Here is a 22,470-nt window from a genome sequence, read left to right as displayed (position 1 = left end):
TTTCTCTGATTAGAACCTTTAACTTTTTAAAAGGGGGTTTCCAAGCTCTAGAAAGCAAGTAGCAGACTCTGCAATTAGAAGTAAGAGTCTCTACATTCATTTTTTTTTTAGCCATCCACTACAACATCACGCTGATCTCCTTTTCAAAGTTACTTAGATAGGACTCAGTTTTACTCTTCTGGTATTTCAATGTCCTTTTCTCCAATGAACTCCATTTCCTCTGCAACTTTGCCCTGTAGCTTTAGTTCTTTTATCTTGATCTATGATGGCAAAGGACAAAGATGTTTTCAGACATCACACAATTACAGCATACATGACTTCCCTGTCACCTACTTTTCTCCAGAACAGCTCTCCTACACATCAAAGCTGAAGGATAGCACAAGGCATGCTTAATATAGAGTTTAGCCATTAGGGTTAAGATGGCAACAGCGATCCTATATCCTTGTAAGATGCAATCACTACCTTAAATTAGCCAGGAAAAGCAGAGAAGGCTATTACTTCATTACTAGGTTATTACATTTGCAAACATGGAGCAGAGTAACACAGCTAGATCTGAGTTTTAGGTGAGCGAAAAGCATCTGGAGGCACAAGGCAGCAGTCTCACAGACTGCACTCTTTGCTCCTGCAGGAACATCCACTCTTTGCATTCCCCTGGCATATACTCCTTCCCCTGCCAGTGACTCAGGGATATCTCCTACCTCAGCCCATTTGCAATTCTATAAGCTGCTATTGCCATTGCTCATGTAGAAATGCAGTGTTGGAAAGCATCAGAGACTAGTCATGGTTTCACAGACACTGTATTCTCTGTTTCCATTCAGGCTTTGACATGTTGCACCAGCATAGCTTGAACGGAAATTCAAGGCTTGTTACCCTGCTGCTGTCTAACTGCAGTTATGGTCTGAATAGTGATCAGGTTTGTGGTGAAGGAAGGAGTGATGGAAGAAGGAAGGTGAGAAATATGCCCAGGAGGTAGTCAGATTTTAACAAATATGTGTTCTGCAAAATAAGCAAGGTGAGCACAAGAGAAGATGATGATTTACTCTTCTGTTTTGAGATGCTTGATAATTTTCACCAGAGGACGGAAACTTTATCAGAGGCTTCTCAAAGAGATTTTATCTTTTACACTTGGTGTACAATAGGTAAAAAAATAAACAGCAGCTGCAGACAATTTGCTGTAAATAGAAACTCAGATAGCAGAGGCAGCTTCATTCTCAGCAGCCTGCTCTTGCTGGCTGCAGGCACAAAGCCTGTGACGCTCATATGCCAAACAGCAGTGTACTGCTGGAGAGACAGAGCAGAGACACAAGTCCTGTACAAGCAGGTACTATTGATCAACTTAAATCAGACCTGGAAACCACTGCTTCAAAAATTAGCAATTCCCTTGGGGCACACATGAGAATGGAAATGATGGTGGAGGACCAGGAGGCATGCAGTCCTGTAGAACAGTTGGTTAGAGCAAAGGACCATCTAGTCCAGTATTCTGACTTTGAGAGTGATGGTTTATGGAGTAATAAAATAGAGCAAATACGTAGCGATACTTCCTCGAACTGCTGCATCTAGTAACCATTTCCCTTAATTCATTTTCCAACCTGCAACCATTTGCAGGTCAAAAGGGACTTCCTGAGTCAGAGGCATGGCCCTCACCTTTATTAGTCACCGTGACAGTCTTCTATGAACTGCACTGTCACACCTTGCCACATACACTCTTGGCATTTACATCACCTCTGACCAGAAAATTCAAAGTCTAATAACGTGCAGCATGAGGAACGACAACTTATTTTGCCTCACCTTACACCTGCTTGTTTTATCTGAGATCCCCGAGTCCTTGGCTTGGAAGACAGGGAAAAATCCACTCCCATTTCCCTGATCCATAGCAGTGACAGCCTGACAGTCTGTTACAATTCCCCCTGGTGCATCCGGGCTGATGTGTTCTGGCCTATCGGGCTAGTCCTGTTAGAGAAGCTTTTGTTCCTCCGTATTTTTGATCTCCAAACCTCTCCCAGTAGTGCTCTGTCCTTTCCGAGACGAGGGGGCTGGCAGAATGTCAAACACACGTGGGCGTGCTATGGATTTATACAGTAGCACAACGAGGTTGCTTTGTTCTCTGTTCCTGATTCACAAGAATTGTTTTTCTTTGTTAAAAGCTCTGAGCCCATAGTTGACATTTTTTACTCCTCTCTCATCACTTTAAGGTCTTATTCCTCTGGCTTATCATCAGCGCTGAGCTCCCCATTTTATATACCATCATAGGATTGTTTTACTCAATGTGTATACTTTACACTTATTCAAAGGCAGATAAATTATGTAATTCCACCTTTTCCAAACTTTTTCCAGATCATTGAAGACAGGTTAAAGCAGCACACGCCACAGTACAGATCTCTAAGGTACTCCACTAATGATTAACTACTCTGAAAATGATTACCGTTGTTTTTATTATTTTTTTTAACCACTATTTTATCTGTGAAAAACATCCCCTCTTGTCTCAAGACCACCTAAGTCCTTTAAGAGCTTTTTGGTAAGGGTCTTGTCTTCTGGAAATCCAAATAGGCTGCATCAACTGAACTGCCTTTATTAATATGGTTACTGATTACCTAAAGCAAACTGCCACTGTCACTTTGCTGCAGTGGAAGATGCACAGATTCCTCAGGTCAGCTCCCCCTTTTCTTAGTGATGCAGTGGCTAGAGCTATTCTTACTGTGATTTATTTTCTCATCTTTGCCAGTGTCTTGGCAAAGGTGGAAAACAATTCCAGCATGCTCCTAGGGACAAACTCTCACAGCTATTGACTAGAAAGATTAAAGCAGAGATCAGATCATCTTGCTCTTTGCAAGAGCTGCCCTCCAATCCCTGTGCAATACTAAAGCAACACCACAAACAATGGCTATAAGCTAAGGAAAAAAAAATGTAAGACTGTGAAACATTACCACCTGGTAACTCTCAGCATTACAGTACCACAGACCTTAACACAGTCAGTATCTAAGTGCTTACCACCTCCTCTCTGTGCAAAATTATTTTTGAACTAGTGGGGCTGAAGGAGACGGCTGCGTGGGAAGCAAGTCTAAATCAGATTTAAAGCAACATCTTGAACTAAATTATTCATTTCCATACAGAGCAGAAATTTATTAATAGAAAACACAACATGATCTATGCAAGCAAGCAATGGTTTCTAGTACTTTGTGTAATTGGATTAAGTCTTAAATTAGAGAAATGCTGGGTGAGAACCAAGAGCAGTCAGAGAATGAGGTGTGTAATCTGGTTACATAAACACAAATGTATCAGGGGACAAAGGTGCTGCTAGGTTATCCCCAACCTATTACTTTATATACAAACATTTGTGTGTTGCTATTCCAAAGGCACGTGATGTTGAAGGATTTAGAGTGCATCTTTAACCCTTTCTTAGTGTTCTGTGTCAGCCCAGAGAGTAATGGAAAGTCACCTTGAAAACACAGGTCTGCTACAGAACAGTTCGTGGCTCTGCAGTGAAGTGAACTGAAATCAAGTGACCTACAACATAAGCATATCTGACAGGTTAGGTTTGCTCTCCCAAATCTGAGAACTCAAATTGCTAAAAACAGGTCAGTAAGACCAACAGAAATGAAGTAATTAATACTAACACCTACATGTTGAAGAGGGAGCAATGGCAGGGCTATGCTTCCCTGATCTGCCCTACTCATACGTTACAAGCAGCAGCTAAAGCCACAGCTTTCTTGTATTCCAATAAGGTACCCAAAATCATGAGCAAGGCAGCCAGCGTGGCCTTAAGCATAATGTGGTGATTCTTACTGCTGCCTTCAGCATGAATCCCACTCTCCCCTTCCTCAGTTTATGTGGGAAATTGGAACTACCTAGATCTATAATGGTTCAGGGTGAATTAAACCTCACAGAGATCAGTTCTCATGTGCCCAAGTTTGGCAGTGAGTCAGTTTTTGCCTGMACTCTGCACCATTATTTTGAGCCTGTAGATTTTCAGCTTTCAGCCTTCCTCACAGGCTACAAGTCAATGCCTACAGCCCACTTCCATCACTGAAACTGTATGCTCAAGGTGCAACATCCTGTGGACACAAGGCCAACCCATCGTTCTGAAGAAGCTACCACTCAACCCCTTTTCCCCTAACACTGCCTTCTAGCAAATCTCCCTTCTTCAACACACCAAAAGCACCCTTACCTCACCTGACTGCCTCCTCTTCGTTTACTACAAAAAGAGGATCAAAACCCCACTCTGAAGGAACAACCACTGCATGATGCTGCCTAGCTCCCCTCTCTTGAAAGGTCAAGACATCTGTCTTCTTCCTCCCCAACCTACTAGAATACAGTCTCCTGAGCCTAGCCCCTTCCTACTTTTATCCAACAAACTACAGAGGGAATGCTTTAAAAACATGGTTGTAAACCTCAACCCTACACAAAGAGAATCTGAATATGCTAATACACAAGCAAATCTAAACAGGTTTTGTATGTCTGCTTGAGTCCAGATCACCTTAAATTCCTACATGCAACCTGGAAGATAAGCCAGGGGCGACACTTCCCTTCCACAGCCAATGACATTCCTCTGACTTTATCCTGCTGAAGAGTAGGAGCATCTTAAAATCTGAAGAAAAGGCAGGGTCATGTTCTGCTTCTCCAGATATTCATTGTCCCTGGAAACTAGAACTGAGTCTAACTGCATTTAGTTATAACTAGTGTTGCACTTACTTATTACCTGCTCCGAAATACCATTAATGGGTGTTGCGTAACAGATGGAAACAGCTCAGTCACTATTACTAAAAAGGCACTATTCATTTTCTAAAGACAGGAAGGAGGCAGGAAGGCCCTTCCTCAACCTAAGTGACATACCTTTGCTTTGCTGTAAGAATTCAATGGCTAGAACAAAAAGCACAGGACTTTCAAATATCACATCTGCATAAGCAGCCTTTTTAGTACACAGTTGTCACAAGTGTACAGAAAGCAAAGCTAATGTTTAAGTAAACCCCACAGGAGAATTTTGTTCATATGTAATAGATCAAAACATAATTTTAATTGTAAGCCCTGCTAGCTAAGGCTGTCCAGAACTCAACACTGTAATTTTACAGAAAATGAGAGTTTTTAGGTAAAAAGACAGTGGTGGTGGTAATCAGAAGAAATGCTTCTGAAGTAATAACAATTATGAAAAAAAATGTTTCAAAATTAAATTTGATTTTTATAAATTTTTTAGCTTCACATTTTTTGTTGCTGCCATGGCAGTAATTGTGAAAAACATTCCTTTAATGATGTGACATACTAGTTTTAAAAAGATTAGGAGCAGCTCTCAATTTATTAGACATTAAAAAATACTGCTGTCTGGATCAAAACATCATCTGCGTTGTAATTAATTTCACTTGGGCACTTTGAACAAGAGAACTCAATGTACAAATCGTAAGAAGAGTGGTCTTTAATAGACAAAAAGTACGGAGAAAGCAAACCCTTCCTAAAAGGGCTGAAGTTTCATATTGTTTGATGGTTAAAAAAAGATGCTTTAAAGCATCTTATATTCAAGGCCACCATGCCTTGAATCACAAGCCATGCTTAATGATTTTGTTAAAAAAAGACAAACACAATTTTGATTCTGTCAATGAGATCAGACAATGCACATAATGCGATACTTCCAATATCATCTCCATAGCAAAATACCATCTCCTATTGCACAGCAAGCAAAAATAAAGAGAAAAGATCACAAAATTATAAGCACACTTAAAAATCCAAATTAAAAAGTATGCAACATATGTAAATCAGTAAAAACATCTATTTACTGAAAAATTATACTTTCAATGGAAAAATATGGCAAAAAAATTCTTCAGTAAGCTCTATGGTAAACTCTTCAAACATTTTGTTCTCCTTTACTCTGGGTATAGATGACACCAAGTACCTCCACCTTTTCAATTAATCCCAGTAGCGCATTGTAAAATAGCAAATTTTTGTACAGAGAAGCTTTCATTTCTTTCCTCCACGGCTTCATCATCTCTTGTCTTTTCTGTTTCAGCTGAACTCTACATGCCTTGAACTTGCTCCTTCCCACTCTTTCCAAGGCTTGTGAGCTTTCTGAAGACATCCTGCCAAATCCCCAAACCACCTCCATATCCCAGGTCCTCTTCTGCGTGGAGTATACGGGACAGCACAATACTACTCTCCCTCCAGGTGAGTGGGAGGCAGCAGAGAGGCAGTACTAGTGAGGGATCAGATTAAATACTAGCTTATGCCACACTGAGACTATAACTTAGTAGTATTTGGATAGTTTTACAAATGTATCAGCATACGCCTTCATTGGCATTTAAAGTAAATGCCTGGAAAAGGGGGAGAGATTTAGGCTAACACAGAACACTTACTTCTCAAGCAGCCAAAAATAGTCTACAGATAAGAATAAAAGCACAAGCACAGCTCTATTAACCATGCAGGTCACCACACCATCTGTCCATCAGCCACCCAGACCATTTAATCCACCATCTGTTTGCTAACATAAGAAGCCAAGCCTAGATTTCATTAGGGTTTACACAGCTTTCAAGTAAAATGTAGGTCTCAGATTTAGGTTAATACATTTTATTTCTGAGAATTACTTACATTAATATTTATAAAGACCCCTAACCCACCATACTATTCATCCCTTTTATTTTCATTATAAAAGGTTATCAGATTACATGGGAGTTGTTTTAACTGATGACCAGGCAATCTGTCATTTATCAGGRTTAATTGCACTTACTTGTAGATAAGTGGTATATGAAAAACAGGACACCATTATCTGCAAGTCAGCTGTGATGCAGACAGGCTAACAGCTTCTTCACACTACATTAACCCACAGTAACAAATTTGGGGAGCAAAAGGATGTGTTTGCAATGTTGACTTTGTCCAGGTCTGGTCCTGGCAAGTTATTTAAAATCACTGGAAAAATAAATGGAAGTTCACAAAGGCATCACCCATTCCGTCCCAAAGGAAGGAAACATCCTGCAAAACTTAAACCAGGATGTTACCTCAAACAATAACACATTCTGAAGCTTTAGAGAAAACAGCTGCCTGGTGCTACACAATTCACAGAAGTGGCTCACTTGAATTAGATTCCTAACGATGTGCTCACGAGTTGGGATAACATTCATCCCAGTTATGAACATAAATCAGCTAAGGTCTTGCCCCATCAAGTTTCGAGCATCTTCAAGGATGGAGATTCCACAACCTTTCTGGGTCTGTTTCAAAGTTTGGCCAACTTCAGTTTGAGAGAATTTTTCTTAATATCAAAGCAGAATCTTCCTTTTTGCAACATGTTTCTCTTGCCTCTTGTCCTATCACTGTGCACCTCCAAGAACAGTCTGCATCTGTCTTCTCTATAGCCTCCCAGTAGGCAGCTGTACACCCTTCTTTGTCTTCTCCATGGCTGAACATAGCCAACTCTCTCAGCCTCTCCTCGTATACGCTGTGCTATAGCATCGGCCATCTTGGTAGCATCTGTTGGACTTGGTCAAGTATGTCACTGTCTGTCTTATCCTGGGCACTCAAACTGGACCCAGCACTGCAGATCRGGTCTCACCAGTGCTGAATAGACGGAATCCCTTCCCTTGTCCTTCTGGCTGCACTCTTGCTAATGCAGAAAGCAGTCATCCTTTACTGCGGGGGTGCACTGCTCATTCCTGCTTACCTTCTTGTCTGCCAGTATCCTCAGGGCATCTTCTGCAAAGCTGCTTTCTAGGCACTTGCCCCCAGTGTGTCCTGCTGCAGGGGTTCACTCTCTTCAAGGGGCAGGACTGTGCATTTGCTTCCACTGAAGCCTACGAGGTTTCCACAAGCCCATTTCTTCAGTCTGTTGAGGTTCCTCAACATCAGTCCTGCCCCCTTGTGTATCAAACACTCCCCACTGTTTGGTATCGTCCAAAAACCTGCTGAGGGTGCACTCTATTGCATCAGATACATCTTTAATAAAGATGTTGAACAGCACTGGCCCCACTGTTAACAACCCTGAGGGATGGCTCACAGCTGGACTTCGTACCACTACTGATCCCCACCTGTTGAGACTGCTGGTCCTAATTAACAGCATATCCATTGATGCTGCTCCATCAGCTTCTATCTTTCTGTATTTGTTCATTTGGAAAAGGCAAAAATTTAAAGACCAACATTTTTAATGTTATAAGATCAAAACTGTTCTCTAAAATAACTCCATTAAAAATGAACGTGCGTAACAGCAGCCCTACTCACCACAACATTTTGTGGGGAACATTTTCATCTATATAATGAATAGGTTCCAAATTATTAAAGTAGCTATAAACTCATGCATAGTCATAGCATTACTTACACTTTTCAAAGTTTTTTGAACTTTATTAGAAACATAAAAAGGTCTGGAAGGAAGCTCTTACATCACTGACACTACGCTCTCATACCCCATCCCACAACCCCCTAAATCCCATCCTAAAACTAGTTAGGTTCCTTTAAGCTGCTATTCTTGTTGGAAGCTGATCCAGAACTCCACTTTACAGTAACTGAAAACCATCCTATAATTATCAGCCTTCAAGTATTTGCGATCAGTTTATACCTCTTCTTGTAAAATTCATATTCTACCTAAGGTTCTTCCTCTCTGTGAATTCAGGACAAATCATGCCCTCACCCCAAGCCAAGTGCTTTTCAATTTCTTTCCATACAACAAGAGCTCCATTCTTCTGAAAGTCCTAGTAACCTTCCTCACATGGATACCACTTGGAATTACCTCTTCTCAAACCCCGGTGAGCAGAATCATACTAATTTTGCAGAGATCTGAATATGGCAGCTGGTGGTGCCATTACCAAGTTAAAAAGCAGCAGTAGTTTTCACACAGGACAACACAAAAGCTCATCTTTCAACTTTTAACTACTGTTCCTTGTATTAACAGCTGAATCAAAAAGCAAAAGAAAATCCAAGGAGCCCAACTGACTATCTGCTCTAAGAGACCTCAGACTGAGATTTAATCCAGCCCTTCTTGAGACCTTCCAGGTAAGGTGGGCTGGCCAAGCCAGGCAGGCCCTGAAACCACACACTGAAAGAGAGGTGTCAGAAGAAGGTGAGGCTGAGACRTTTACAGACACAAGAGACACTGTGCAACTTGGTGTTAAAAAAAAAAAAAGAATTAACAAGAGCACTCCTGGAAGGAACATCTTGTCTCCTGCTCAACTGTTGCCATGGTCACCAGTTCACTGCTGATCTAAATCAAAGCACACAGAGAAGCAACAAGTACATCCTTCCCCTGGCCCACCGCTGCTGTCCTGAGAGCCCCTCTCCCGTGCCACATGGCTGCTCAGCTGCTCTTCCTGCACTTCAGCCACAGGGCCACCTCAGGAGCTAAGACAATGGCAAGGGCACACATAGCTGAGTGCCTGTGTGTCTGCAACTGCTGCACCCAACACTCCAGGCCTCATGCTAAGCATATCTAACACAGCTTTGAATTCAAGGTGTTCTCTAAAGAAGAGTGTAGATATGCTTTGCTGGTAGAAGGAAAATGGAGAAAAAAGCCACAGCAATGCATGCCTCTGTGGCAGGGACACCTTCCTACCTCTCCACTCCACTCCCAAGACCATGCTGCTTGTAGACAGGTATGCATGGACAAACTCAGAGCTGCTGTGGCACATCAGAGAATTGGCAGCGAAGACTAATGTGATCGTACTCTCACACAATATTATTTATATTCTTTTCAATAATGGCAGATAGGCCCCTAGTAGGCATTGCTGGTGCTCCCTAATGCTCTCACTCAGAAGCATTGCTCCTATTTTTACCTGTTCCTCCAACCTAGATGGAAGCACGCTCTACCTGTGGCAGAGCTGATGAAGTTGCAAAAGGAAAGACAGAGACAAGATAGTACAGTGAGTGTTTTAAAACCACTATCTATCTTTATTAAAAGAGGTGAAATAAATCTCTAACACTGTTGCCACTTCTGAGACTGGACATAAAAGCTACAGCACTGTAGGATTTATATATATATTTATATATATATGTGTGTATATATATATATATATATATGTATACATTTATTTAACAGACTTAAAGATAACATTAAAATCCACAAGGAATCAAGCTACTGCCATGCAGTGACACACGCCTGCCCAGATGGGGTGTGCTTTCTGTCTCCTATCTCAAGAGATGGAAAAATACAGACTCCTCTTTATGACTGCATTGATTGTATTCCTGCTCTGCACAGGCCTGCAGAAGGTTTTCTGGAATCATCTGCATTGACAGACCTTTATTAAACTATCACATGAAGCAGAGAGAAGACTGTTGACAGCTCTACCCCTTAGCCATACCACTAGCGCAATACAGCAAAGAGAGCCTATGCTGTGCCAAGCAACGCCCCCCACCCCCCAGAAACAGCAGCCTCCTGCAGCTGAARAGAAAGAAAAGTCACTGGCTGCCAATCGGTTGGCATGTCAAGTGGCAGGTCAGCAAGGTAATCCAGCGTGGTAAGTGGAGCCTGCGTTCTACAAATTCCCCCCGCAATACTAGGGTTGTGTTCTGCTTGGCAAAGAGCGTCCCCCACATCTTGAGTACAATCGCGCCTCTAAAAGCATTATTCCTCTAGCAACCAGAGAGACCAGGCTCATCTCTGCCCTACTCAGGCATATGAATAACTTCACAGAGAATGACCACTGCTTGGTCATGACCCTGGCGCAGCAAAGGTGGTGCCATATCTGGGGCAGCAGTAATGCTTGGTGCTTTCCATCTCTTCTCACCATAAACAGACAGGACAGGTAGGCTCCTTCTTTCCTAGCAAGTGTCTTAAGACTGAACTAGATGGGACATGACAGAGCTGCAGCTCTTCGGCATATTGCACATGTCCAAAAAAACTGCCTTTCAGGACACCAATCACCCTGCAAGCCTGTTGTGAAGCCTCAGCACAACTGTGCAGGTTGGCATCTCAGAGCACAAAATAACCAGCTTGCAGAGCAGTCCTGTCTAGTCAGAGTCAAGCTCCCTACTAAAAGTAGCATACAGCCTTTCTACAGCAACTGCCACTAGGAAATCTGAGCAATTAAGCATCACAACCAAACTTCTGAAATGGGACATGGCTGTGTTGGGGGAAAAGCTTGCTGAAGCTTACTAAAAATCTTCAGCAGAATCAGAACTAGTGTTTCCTAAATCCTGACCTCTGCTGCACCTCTGCTGCAATAGGTTCTGAACCTATTGGTCTACAGAACCATCGCTTCTACGCTTCTCTGTCCTTAGCCTGAAAGCTTGGGGAGCCCGCAGGGTATACACTCTAAATCCACTCGGCTGGGCTACCATTTCTTCTTCTTCTTCCCTCTTTTTAGGGGAAACTGTTTGTCAGTTCACTGGTATGTCATTTATTTTGACACCACAACCCAAGAATCTGTTCACCAATGAAAATGCTGATACTGGATAGAAATATTCTTGTTAAAACTATATATAACTGCTGAAGAACTGGGAATAGCGAAGAACAATTTCTGTCAACTGGCTTACACAAGTTCTCCTTGATTAAGCTTTCAAATGAGTTAAAAAGTGAAGATAATGAGCTTTTTTATGTCTCTCCCAGCATTTCTGATTGGCCATGTGGAGGCTGCCACGTCCGCTCAGCTCGTGTACATGTCTTACCTGACAGTCGAAGTCCTGGAAGTTACGAGCAGCATTCTGTTAACAAACAAAAAACAGAAAAAAGAGTTCAGCATGGTACCCCAAAACACAGACCAACAGCAACATAAAGGGTCACCTCAGAAACCTCTGCTTCAGTATGGACTAGCCTAACTGCAGACAGGACAGCAGTTAAATAGAGGATCCCTACAAGAAAATCCCATGCAAGTTCTGACCGTTACTATACAGGGAGTTGTGTGAGGGCTGTCCCAAGGCTTCTGATTACAGAGAACATCCACGGACACAGCTCAGAGTCGAGATCATTTGAGGCGAGACGGATACAATGCAGGAAGGACCCTGACCAAAGGCAGGTGGGTTAGAAGGTTTTGGTCTTGTCCTGGTGACCATTATAAATTTTAATGAAAAATTCTTTAAAGGACTATCACTATGATTTAAGGAAATAAGCAGAAGAACACCATGCAGTCAGCTACTCTGCAGTAACAGCAGTATGCATAATGTTGTTCTATGGTAAATGCAATGAACTGTAAGACACTAAAATCACATGGCATGGAAACTAGGATAAGCAATTCACAACTGACATTTTCTTCCCCTGGGGTGAGACCACTCATTACCAGCAGGTATGGTACACATTTGGCATACTGCAAGCTCAAAATTCTGCAGTAACTTGTCCATATGCCCACATGCTTTGGGAGACTCAGGCTCTTGCCACAGGGTAGATTTATGCAGTGTGCAAGAGCGCTTGTCAAATGTTGGACAAGGCTGGGCAAATCCTGAATCAGCACTCCAGCTTACATGTTTTAGGCACAGCCTACATCTTAGTGCTAAAATTACAACTAGGACCATATATGAGTAAGACAAGTACTCCAAACTCTTCTTCTGGCTGGGCATGCCAAATCCTCTCCATACGTAAACAACAAGCCCTGCTTTCCTTCCTGCAGGCTTTGCCACATCAGTTAACAACCTGTGTTCTTGCTGTGTTCTTCACAGTTTGAGATGTTCAAGTTGAGATAGCTGCAAAGCTGGTCTAAGAATCACTGAGCATTAAGTACTGAACTATGTCAATGTTCTGAACATAAAGTGGCACAAAGCACCAAATCCTCAGGGTGGGGGGATGAGAAAATAAAAAGCAGCTGTCTGGATTCCAGTTTGAGATCCTCAAATCAGCTGAGATGTCCAAAAACCTCATCCATGCCTTTCTCCTTCTTCTATTAAATGTAGACAGTAAAGTCTCCTCATCTACCAAGACTTTAAAAAAATAAATTCAGTCATAAAATCTCAAGGTGAATAAAGACTATAAAAAAGCCTAAGAGGAAATAACTTCTCAGCATTGGATGTAAATGAAGCACAGTAATTAAAGGCTGATCTGAATTTGTACTGAGAAAAGCAGGATTCTCTGGGGGGCCAGGGAAAAAATATCAAATAGTGAAAGTCCGCAGTTGTACTGTTTGTTATCAGAGTAGACTAAGCTACACCAGCAGCCTTAGTGCTGACATGTCCTGACTCCTGGATACTTGATTTTAACACACCAAATATCTGACTTTAAAGCATTAATCTATTTAGTTTCTTAAATTTATGAAGTCTAAGATTAAGGCAGGTTTTCCAGTCTGATGGAGATGTGATGGCTGCATTTCAAAGGCAAACAGCTAGATAGGATTATCCAATCCAGCCTAAGGGCTGTTCAGTCAATGTCCTGAACTAAGCTGTTGCATTTCAATCACTTTTCACTGGGGCTATTTTAACAGGAGTCAAAAGTGTCAGAATAGGGATTAATCAGAAGTATTATCAAAGTTTTGAATGAAAATTGATATACTGCAGCATTCTTGATTTTGTTTTGCAAACTATCTTTCCTGAACTGTTGTTACGACTGTAACTGTTAGCCTGAAGGCACAGGGACTGCTGTCTTAGATTTAAGACAAAACAAAACCAGGGCTTAACGGTCCCTAGTTGCATTTCCTCTAGTTCAGGCAAGAAGTGAACAGCTGTGACCCATTTCAATTTCCCAGTCAATTCCATCGTTTTAACAGTCTGAGTGTTAACATGCTGGAGTTCCTTTTCCCTGTACAGCAGCCTTAATATCTGAAGAGCTCATGAGCACTCATCCATTAGCACCTTAAGAGTTTTACTGTACTATTTCTGGCCATTAATCCACACTGGCTCATAAATTCTTACTATTAAAGGCAGGTTGCTCCATGAAAGTCTTACCGAACTGCAAGCTCAATACTTTTGGATTCTGATGCACTGCACAAAAGTGCATGTTATGGCACCACACCCATATGATCCATTAGCTTTATCTAAAAAGCATGTGCATGTTATTCCAAGCTTGTAAGCACTAATGTGGGCTAGACTTTGAGGTGGTATTTTACTGAGGCATTTTAGAAGAAAATGTATAAAGTAGAGCCACAGCAAGCACACTTCTCATCTCTGTGCAGTGTCGGTCATGGTTCTGAGCCACACTGTGTTTCTTCCTGAAGAACTAGGAATACACTAAAACATAACAGAATTTCAGATATTTCACCCATTTGGGGATTTGGTACAGAGTCTTCTGCAGGCACATACCGAGCAGCTAAAATAGCATTTTCATTCAGAAATCACATCTTGCAATCAGCAGAACAAGCTGAGTCTTGATGTCAGTCAGTAAACAGCAAAGCATTGGGAACTGCTTCACATTCCATTAGACCCTTTGAGTTTGCTCTTAGACATGGAAAGTGATCAAAAATCACTGCTCACAATCACAATTTGCAGGTGCAAGATGTACCTTGGGAAGGTCAATCACATGCATGACTTTGGCAAGAGCACCAGATCACAGCACAATCAAGTAGGGCTAGGGCTTTCCTAAAGCTCAGGTGGCTCTCCTCCAGAAGACAGAAAAAAAGGATTAAACAGTGGCTGCAACACAATAGATTTTCCAAAGTTTCAGTACTGCATGAGTCTTGACTGCTCCAGGTAGATTCTACAGATAGTAATAGAAACAGCTCTCCATTACTCAATCCAGGGAGACAGGCTGTTCTTGGAGTCAAAAAACAAGTAGATAACTTAGAAGATGATTTTTTTTAAAGTCAAAAACATAGATATGATAGAAGCACTGGTTTCTCTAATAAGCGTGAATTTATCAGGTTCTACAGCTCAAACATGTCAGGAAGGGTATCACCATTCCACTTCCTCCTCTGCCTTTGGAAATCTTTAGCACACTGTCCTAGCTGGGACTCCAAACTTAACTGAACTGCTCCTTGGTGGTCTTTCTTTCCCTAACACTTAGGAAGAGCGCACATGGTAGTGGATTATCAGAACAGGGAAGCAGCTGGTTTTTTTAGTATTTAAGATATTTCAAGCTGTACATAGATTCTAGCAATCGCAGCTTCTTGCTGGACACAAAGTCAGCCAGAGCACACCAGTGAGAGTGACAGAGCAGCAAGCATTACCTTGTCATTCAGAAGGGGTTTGATCTCTGTCAGCTGAACATCCTGAAGTTCATCCATGGTGGCGTAAGTGGAGTCAACTAACCTTCAGAGCAGCAAATCACTGATTCTGAAACAAAGGCATAAGGTTAGAAATGGTATTACAAAAGATATTAGCCAAAGAAAGCTTTAAGATCTTTCATTACAGTCCTATACACTCAAACTGAAACCCAAGAATCTGAAAGATGCTGGTTCTCCATGCAATATGAAATATCTGCAACAGGAGAATGCAAGCAGCTATGTTTGCACTCAGTGCATTGCCATGTCATTCCTCATACTGCACATTGCCTTGCCTATTGAAAACTCTCTCTGAAAGCTTAGGACTTTCTACTCACAAAGTCTACACCCCGATAGTCCTGGTCCAGTTGAACATGTGCAGGATAACCCTGTTCATTGTGGAGGGCTGTGTTCATAGCCCAGACGGTCATTTTCCGTCAACTGGTACACAGTCCTCCAAGGAAAAAACAAACCAACCAAACCAAACCAAAGTCTTTCTAGTCACAAAGTTTGCACTCAGTGCATTGCCATGTCATTCCTCATACTGTACATTGCCTTGCCCATTGAAAACTCTCTCTGAAAGCTTAGGACTTTCTACTCACAAAGTCTGGATTCACTTCCATATATTGCTGATCTTCCAGGAAGAACTGGAAATGACTGAATCAGCAGAGTTTAAATTGTACTTAATACGCAGGAACACTGCAATCTCCTGAGTGTCTGAAAGGGGCTGTTGTTTCTTCACTGGTAAGAGTGGGACTCACACTGCCATTGCCTTAACCTCTATTGCTTCTTCTGTGCCTTTCCTAGAGCAGTTTTCCCAATGTCAGTTCCACCAAGGTACAACATAGTATGTCACTGGCAGTGCTCAACACACACTAACTGCACCATTCAGTCACTGAACATAGGTGTGCTTGTGTCCCGCAGACGTACAACTGCCTCTGGATTTGCATGAGGCACAAAGGTGTACACTGTTGGCAGGAATATAAAACAGCCCAGAATTCAAAGCAGCCCCCACTTTACAAGTTGGAACACAAAAATTGCCCCCCCGATAGTCCTGGTCCAGTTGAACATGTGCAGGATAACCCTGTTCATTGTGGAGGGCTGCGTTCATAGCCCAGACAGTCATTTTCTGTCAGCTGGTACACAGTCCTCCAAGGAAAAAAACAAACCAACCAAACCAAACCAAACCCCACAGTACATGAGGTTACATATGTCTGTGAAAAATCACTGCTGCCACAGAATCGGAGAAGAATCTTCTGGTGCAAATACCATGATCAGGGTAGAGGAAAAATTATGGCAGAATTTACCATGGATTTAATTTTTTGTTCTAGAAGCTAAACCTGTGTTTATGGCGAAGGGAATTTCTAGAGCAGGCAGTTATGCAGGAATATGAAGAAAGCCCTGGCAACAGGAGATGATCGTACCTGACTATGCAGATTCTTCAGTTATACAGGAAAATTATAGACATTTCTGTGGATGAAATAATAGTAATAAAAATAAGTCATGGACCTAAGTAGGGACAGGAACAGGCATGTGGTGGGCTTCCTGGAGGTTAGCTGAGTGTGAATGGAAGAGAGACTCTTGGATGATATCACAAATTAAAATTGTACAAAATAATATATTGATGTTAATCCTGGAAGAAAAAAGTGGAAAAAAAGAGTACAGTCTCTGTGCACTTTAAATCAACATAAACATACATTGCCGGGGAAAGAGAAACTCCTCTCTCACCAAAAGCTAGTATTCTCCATTCCCATTTGTGCTGGGACTGACATCAGTGTGGCTAAAGCCAAAAAAAGAAGAAAAAAAACATTCATAATGTCTTTCCCCTCTGAAAATCCACCACCCTTCTCTTTTAGTTTCTTCATGTTGGCAAACTTTATTTTTCTTTTTCAGAATATTTGCTGTAAAACAGATCTGTTGTGCAGGTCAAGAAACCAGTTCATTTACAGGTAACATCCTTCCTACCACAGAATAATTTTTTACTCTGAAGAGCACTACGAAGCATTACGTGGATGCACGACAAGCCATGGAGGAAGAGCTAGTTATTGTAACTCTTTTAAGGAGTTATGAGGACCAAAAAATATTTTATACTAATGGACTAAAACTTCCATGTACACTGGAAGAGCTCATTATCTACCTGGTTCTCTCCAAACCCAAGAGCAAGGATCCCATGAGGTTAGACACCAAAGCAGTTGCAAACAAGCAGCACCAGAAGTTTATTAGCAGCAGAAGACAAACAGTTCTAGATCAACCACCTAATTATCCAGAGAGTTTATTCCTCTCTCATGCTCCTTTGAGAAGCCAACTACCAGACCTGATGGCAGGCAGGAAGCAATTTTATACCTGGAAACACCCACGCTGCTATAACCCAGCTCCTCAGTCCTTTCTCTGCCTGCCAGCTGGACAAGGATCAAGAGCTGCCTTGCCTCTGTTTGCCTGCACCCAAGCAAGTAGGTCAGCTGGTATGAAGAGGACTTCCGTAAGAGACTGCACCCAAAGGAAATTTAAAATATGTCCACACACCATTTGCTGATTTCTCCAGATTCTTCTACTCCAAGATGGGTTATGCTTGTTTTGTGGCTCATAAGTCTTAGGCTCAAATACTTCACACATTTGCCTAAAGCAAAGTCTGCAGTGAAGCACAGCATTTGATGATCACTCCCAAATCCTCTGGCAGTGCTTTGACAGACCACCTCTCTTCCCATGAGCTATATAAAGAACAACAACTCCCTGGGAGCTGAGGGGTACAATCTGCATAAACTTGCCCTGGAACATCTTTTGCAGCTGATACAAGCCTACCAGGCCATGAAGCACAGAAGGTCTAGAGAGAAAGAAGCATTTTGTATATCACATGGACTACTTTGTTAAGCATTTGTAATATGAGAATAATAAAGATTAAGCAGGTGCTCAAAGCAGGAATTATTAAATGCTTTTATCTCATCAATCTCAATTTCGTATTTGGTCTCTAGACGCTTTTGCAGTGCACATCATAAAGAGCACTACACTGAAATTAATCTCATGCTTATCTTCCTAGGCTGCTATTGCTCCAAAAACTGTTTGGGGAGAGGGGGTGGTATCTCAAGCAGCTAAGGCAACAGAGTGCTGTGCTCCTTCACCGTCCATTACACCTGCACAGTGAGTTCTTCCTTTGTGAAAACAAGCTGGGCAGCAAAATGAAAGACTGCCATTTTGGCCAAAACTCTCAGAGTTGTGTGAAACCTCCTTCAGAGAGGAGAGCTCACTTTCCCTGACACCACCGAGGCTCACGGAACCAGAAAAACTTCTGTAGGGGAGCAGGATGGAAGAGATGCTCCTTGCATCGAGCCTGCAACGCAGATCAGCCTGGGAGGCTTCAGCTTGGAGCAGACTCTCACCTAAGGAGAGAAACCTCAGGAAGTCCCCTAAGGAGACTCCAAACGCAGGGGTCACCCACGAAGCAACAGAAAACTGCTCAGCCGGAAGCAAAATCAAAAAGAAAGATTCAATGTGCACAGCCATAAATGGAAAGAGGGTGGATTTACTATTCTAAATATTTTTAATTCAATCTGTTCATCCAGCAAATCTGACTTTCCTCTATTTCAAGGGCTGTCTTGTTGCAGACACTCAAAGGTTTTAGATGCTTTTTTGCAAGAAAGGGGTGCATAGGGTCCCTATTGCTGTTTGCAAGCAGTTTTTTTTTTGTTTTGTTTTTGTTTTTGTTTTTTTTTTTAAGATTGCCAAACCAGCTCTTCACAATCCACTTCACTTAGAGGTTCTCTGGGTAATGGTTGCTAGACCCTCAGGACTCCACATGAATTCATGATCAGAGGATACTTTATAAGTAGATGCATGCTTTCTCTCTCCAAGCTCTTAGCAAGGTGAATGTGATTGCTCTGATCCAAACCTGGGTAACATATTACAGCACTACATCTAAGCGACTCTTCATGGTTACTCACCAGACCTGCACCTTATTACCATGTTGTGTCAATAGCTACATGGCTTTTTGTTTGAACACGGCAGGGTGCGCATTTGTCCAGAAGTGATTTCTCAAAAGACCATGCTCTGTAGCAGAGGGACTTAGTAAAGCACATTTACAACTGCAAAGGCAAAGGGAAGTAGAGGGTATTGGAGAGTTGTGCTATCCTCTGTTCCAAGCAGGTTAAAGACACCTTGTAAAAAAATCTGCAGACATGCCTGCCCAGGAAGCAATCAATTCTCTCCCTCCCCTCCTCTTCTTACTTAAAGGAACAAACATGACATTTCATAAGCTGAAAGCTAGTCTAAAATACCACAACAAAGCAGCATAAATATTCATAAAAACCAGAAGAGCTCTGCATAAGACAGGCTATAGATAAAGCAAAAGGCTTGTCTGGAATAATCCATATATAAATCATACATTTTTCTATATATGTCCCAGGATGACAGCTTTCCAAGTACTTCTCTTGCCTCCATTTACGTATGGCTATAAATATAGTCAAATACCCCAGTTTAAACCATGCATCCCTTTCCAAAGGTTTCCCGGAGGCTGGAATAAATCTACGCTGCTTTTAAAAAAAACAGTAAGATAAGAATTGAGGAAAGACATTTGGTGAATAATTAACAAAGAGATTAGAAGTCAGAGTAGGGCACAGAAAGCTGTAGCAAACCAAGGCAGGTGAGCCTCAAAAAGAAAGCATCTATATATAAGATGTGAAATGCGCTTGCACGCTTACTCCAAGATAAGAGTGCTCTAAATCTCCATCATTTCAACAGATAAAGAAAGACTTTGGGGTAAAGTAAGTCCAGTACATCAAGAGCATCAGTAACTACAGACTTGTACCCACCTGGCTAGCAGTGAGTGCAAGCTGCAGGGCTTTCAGATGCTTCGGTTTCCGTTTCTATTCGGCAAAGCTCTGGAAGTGCTGTTCCTCAGAGGGCCACAAGTCTGCAAGAGCTGGACTCTGCTGCTGGGCACCTCCTTGAATATTCTGTTTTATTATGGAAATGTAATCTTTCTGTCCCCTCCGTGGAGTACAAAACAAACAGCCTCTAGGAATCTGCCATGCAACAAAACTTTGTATTCAGAGGCTGAAATTCCCTGTTTGTTCACCTTAACTAGACTACAGCTTCTAAGTTAACTCTGTAACCTGCTATATTCCTGCATTCCATGCTGTGTTAGACCAACCACACAGAAGGAGAGTTACACAAGACAGTTACCAACCTATGCTACAAAACATGATATTAAATACAGCAAGATGTATGCTCTCTTTGGCTGGCAGCCCAGCAGAGACTGGCTGAAAAAGTGTCCTCTCTAGGGAGTGACTAGGCTTAAAGCCATGACAAATTGAATTAGGTTTCCAAGAACTGCTTGCAGACACTTCTCCGACGCTTATGAACTTCAGCTACCTGGTTCGTACAGGACAGAGAAGGAACTTGTACTCCAGTACAGAATCACAGCAAACTACTGTGTCTCAGTAGACAAATGTCTCATACAGCTGGATGTGTGGGCTCCTCAGTTTGATCAGGTAGATTGTAGTTGAGGCATATTCATCTTCTTAAATAAGATTAATTTATGCCCTTTGAGACCCTTTGATACTCTTTTCTGCCTCAGTCTCGTGTAAGCCTCTTGATAGCAACTTACTTCCCAATCACCTGCACAGACTACTCTGCTGAAAAGCTAAAATACACTAAAAACGCTGGCAGACATTGTAAACTTTCAGCAAAACAGGCAAAGGCTCCAAATTCACTTTCAAACTACTTTCCTAGCTTGCTTGCTTTCTGCGTTCCAGTTCATATATTTTGGGGAATGCATCATGTGCCGCTCCACCTCAAAGACAAGCCAGCAATCTTCTCAGATTACCTTCCGTTTAACTGCTCCATTACCAATCACTACATAAGATGAACAACCAGGACAGAAATGCCAGCTGCTAAATATACTTTCTAAGGAGTTTAAATGAGACCTAAATTTAATGATAGTTTTGTGAGTTTTTTCATGTCTGGTTTTATGTTAATTTTGGACAAAGCAAGTGTCCAATTCTAGCCCTATGCATAACAGAGTCCCACCGGCAGGACACCATCCTTAGGCACCGTTTGAAGTAACAGGCATCAACAAGGCTGATTTAGCAAGAGAAGTGTAAAGGTTTCAAATCATTCTGGGTTACTTGGATCATTTTGGTTTACCAATTAAACCACCAAATGATGCTGAACTCCCCTACAAGCACAACCCCAAATCATTTCTTAACAGGGCTGCAAATGAAATAAGCAGTGGCTATCGTTACCCACAAATGTGAGGACATATAGTCCACAGCTAGTAGAGGTAAGATTTCATGTCTGCAAATCACAAAACAGCAGTAAACTGCAAGTCTTACATGATTTTTCCACATCCCTTTCGTGCTCAGTGGCATTACCCTAAAGCACTGACTGCATTAACTGGTATCTTCAGCTCACAGAGCTCAAAATAAACCACCAAGCCATTTTTCCAGTTCTATAGTGATGGACACCACAAACGAGGAGGAACTTGGGAAGGACCAAAGGGATCTGTTCAGAGAGGCTTTTCCTGCTGCCCAGCCACCCACTTCCCCAACAGCCCTATGACATCCCACTCAGGCATGGGCGAGAGCTCTTGCAGGCTCTGCCCTACTGACACTTGCCACAGTTGAAATATTCCTAGGTTCCCCATCAAAACTACCACTGCATTAACCCCAGCCTCTCACCATGCTATCTCTTCTATCCACCCCATACCACCACCATCAAGCTCTCACCGTACTGAGGCAACACACATAGCTTAACTCGATTGCTCTCCAAGCACATATGCACCACTGGAAGGTAGGCAGGGAAATCGGCCTATTCTGCAGCAGCTTATGCTTAAAAAGCTCGTGATCAAGTGTGGCGGCTTTCCACTAGATCCTTTAGGTCCTTTTGTAGATTTACTTGCAACCTTCTTTCTGCTTCATTTCAACTGTGCTTCTTGCTAAGTGATCGTGTGTTTTCACATTTCACATGAAAAAAAGTTGAGGATGTATTCCTCCGAGCACAAAAAGTGATCCACAGCAAGATGGATTGAGAATCTGTTTAAAATGAGATGTTAACAATGATTTCTACCACCAAGCGGCACACTTCGATTTTCTGAAATTTAACACTGTTCTTTCATTTTACTTATCTTCTTGCAAAAGTTTCATTTTCACTGGCTGCCAAACATTGAATTATGTTGATAAATATAGCCTTTAAACCTAACTATGCTGTCTTGCTGTGTGGGAGGAATCATCATTTAAGTTGCAACATAGCTAAACAAATATTTAGTCAGACCTTGGATTTTATACTTTCTAACATTATTGTGATTTGAGTTTTTTTTAAGTAATTTGTGTTACATGCTATTGGGATGGAAAAAAAAACAGTTTAACTGCATAAAAAGCATTTTTGAAGTCATTTTCATTTTAAATCTAAAACAAATTTTTCATGTTCATTCATCCACATAAATTTTAAAACCTAAAACTTATCAAAT

At 41.8% G+C, this 22,470-nt stretch overlaps 1 protein-coding gene across 1 annotated transcript in view; it reads right to left on the bottom strand.

Moving 5' to 3' along the window:
* The window catches only part of NDRG3 (NDRG family member 3), a 66,007-nt gene that overhangs the window by 19,125 nt on the left and 24,412 nt on the right, over positions 1 to 22,470 (bottom strand). Inside the window, exons 2-3 of the mRNA XM_085302635.1 lie at positions 14,979 to 15,084; positions 11,563 to 11,598 (exon numbers count right to left, since the gene is read on the bottom strand). Of these exons, the coding sequence (XP_085158761.1) occupies positions 11,563 to 11,598; positions 14,979 to 15,035 (93 nt within the window). The 5' untranslated portion in view covers positions 15,036 to 15,084. The remainder of the gene's footprint in view (positions 1 to 11,562; positions 11,599 to 14,978; positions 15,085 to 22,470) is intronic.

This window comes from Rhea americana, unplaced genomic scaffold (genome assembly GCF_003343005.1).
Source record: "Rhea americana isolate MKP2758 unplaced genomic scaffold, rheAme1 scaffold_190, whole genome shotgun sequence".
Lineage (NCBI taxonomy): Eukaryota > Metazoa > Chordata > Aves > Rheiformes > Rheidae > Rhea > Rhea americana.
The sequence above is the reverse complement of the archived record's forward strand: the minus strand, read 5'-3'. Positions and strand labels throughout refer to the sequence as shown.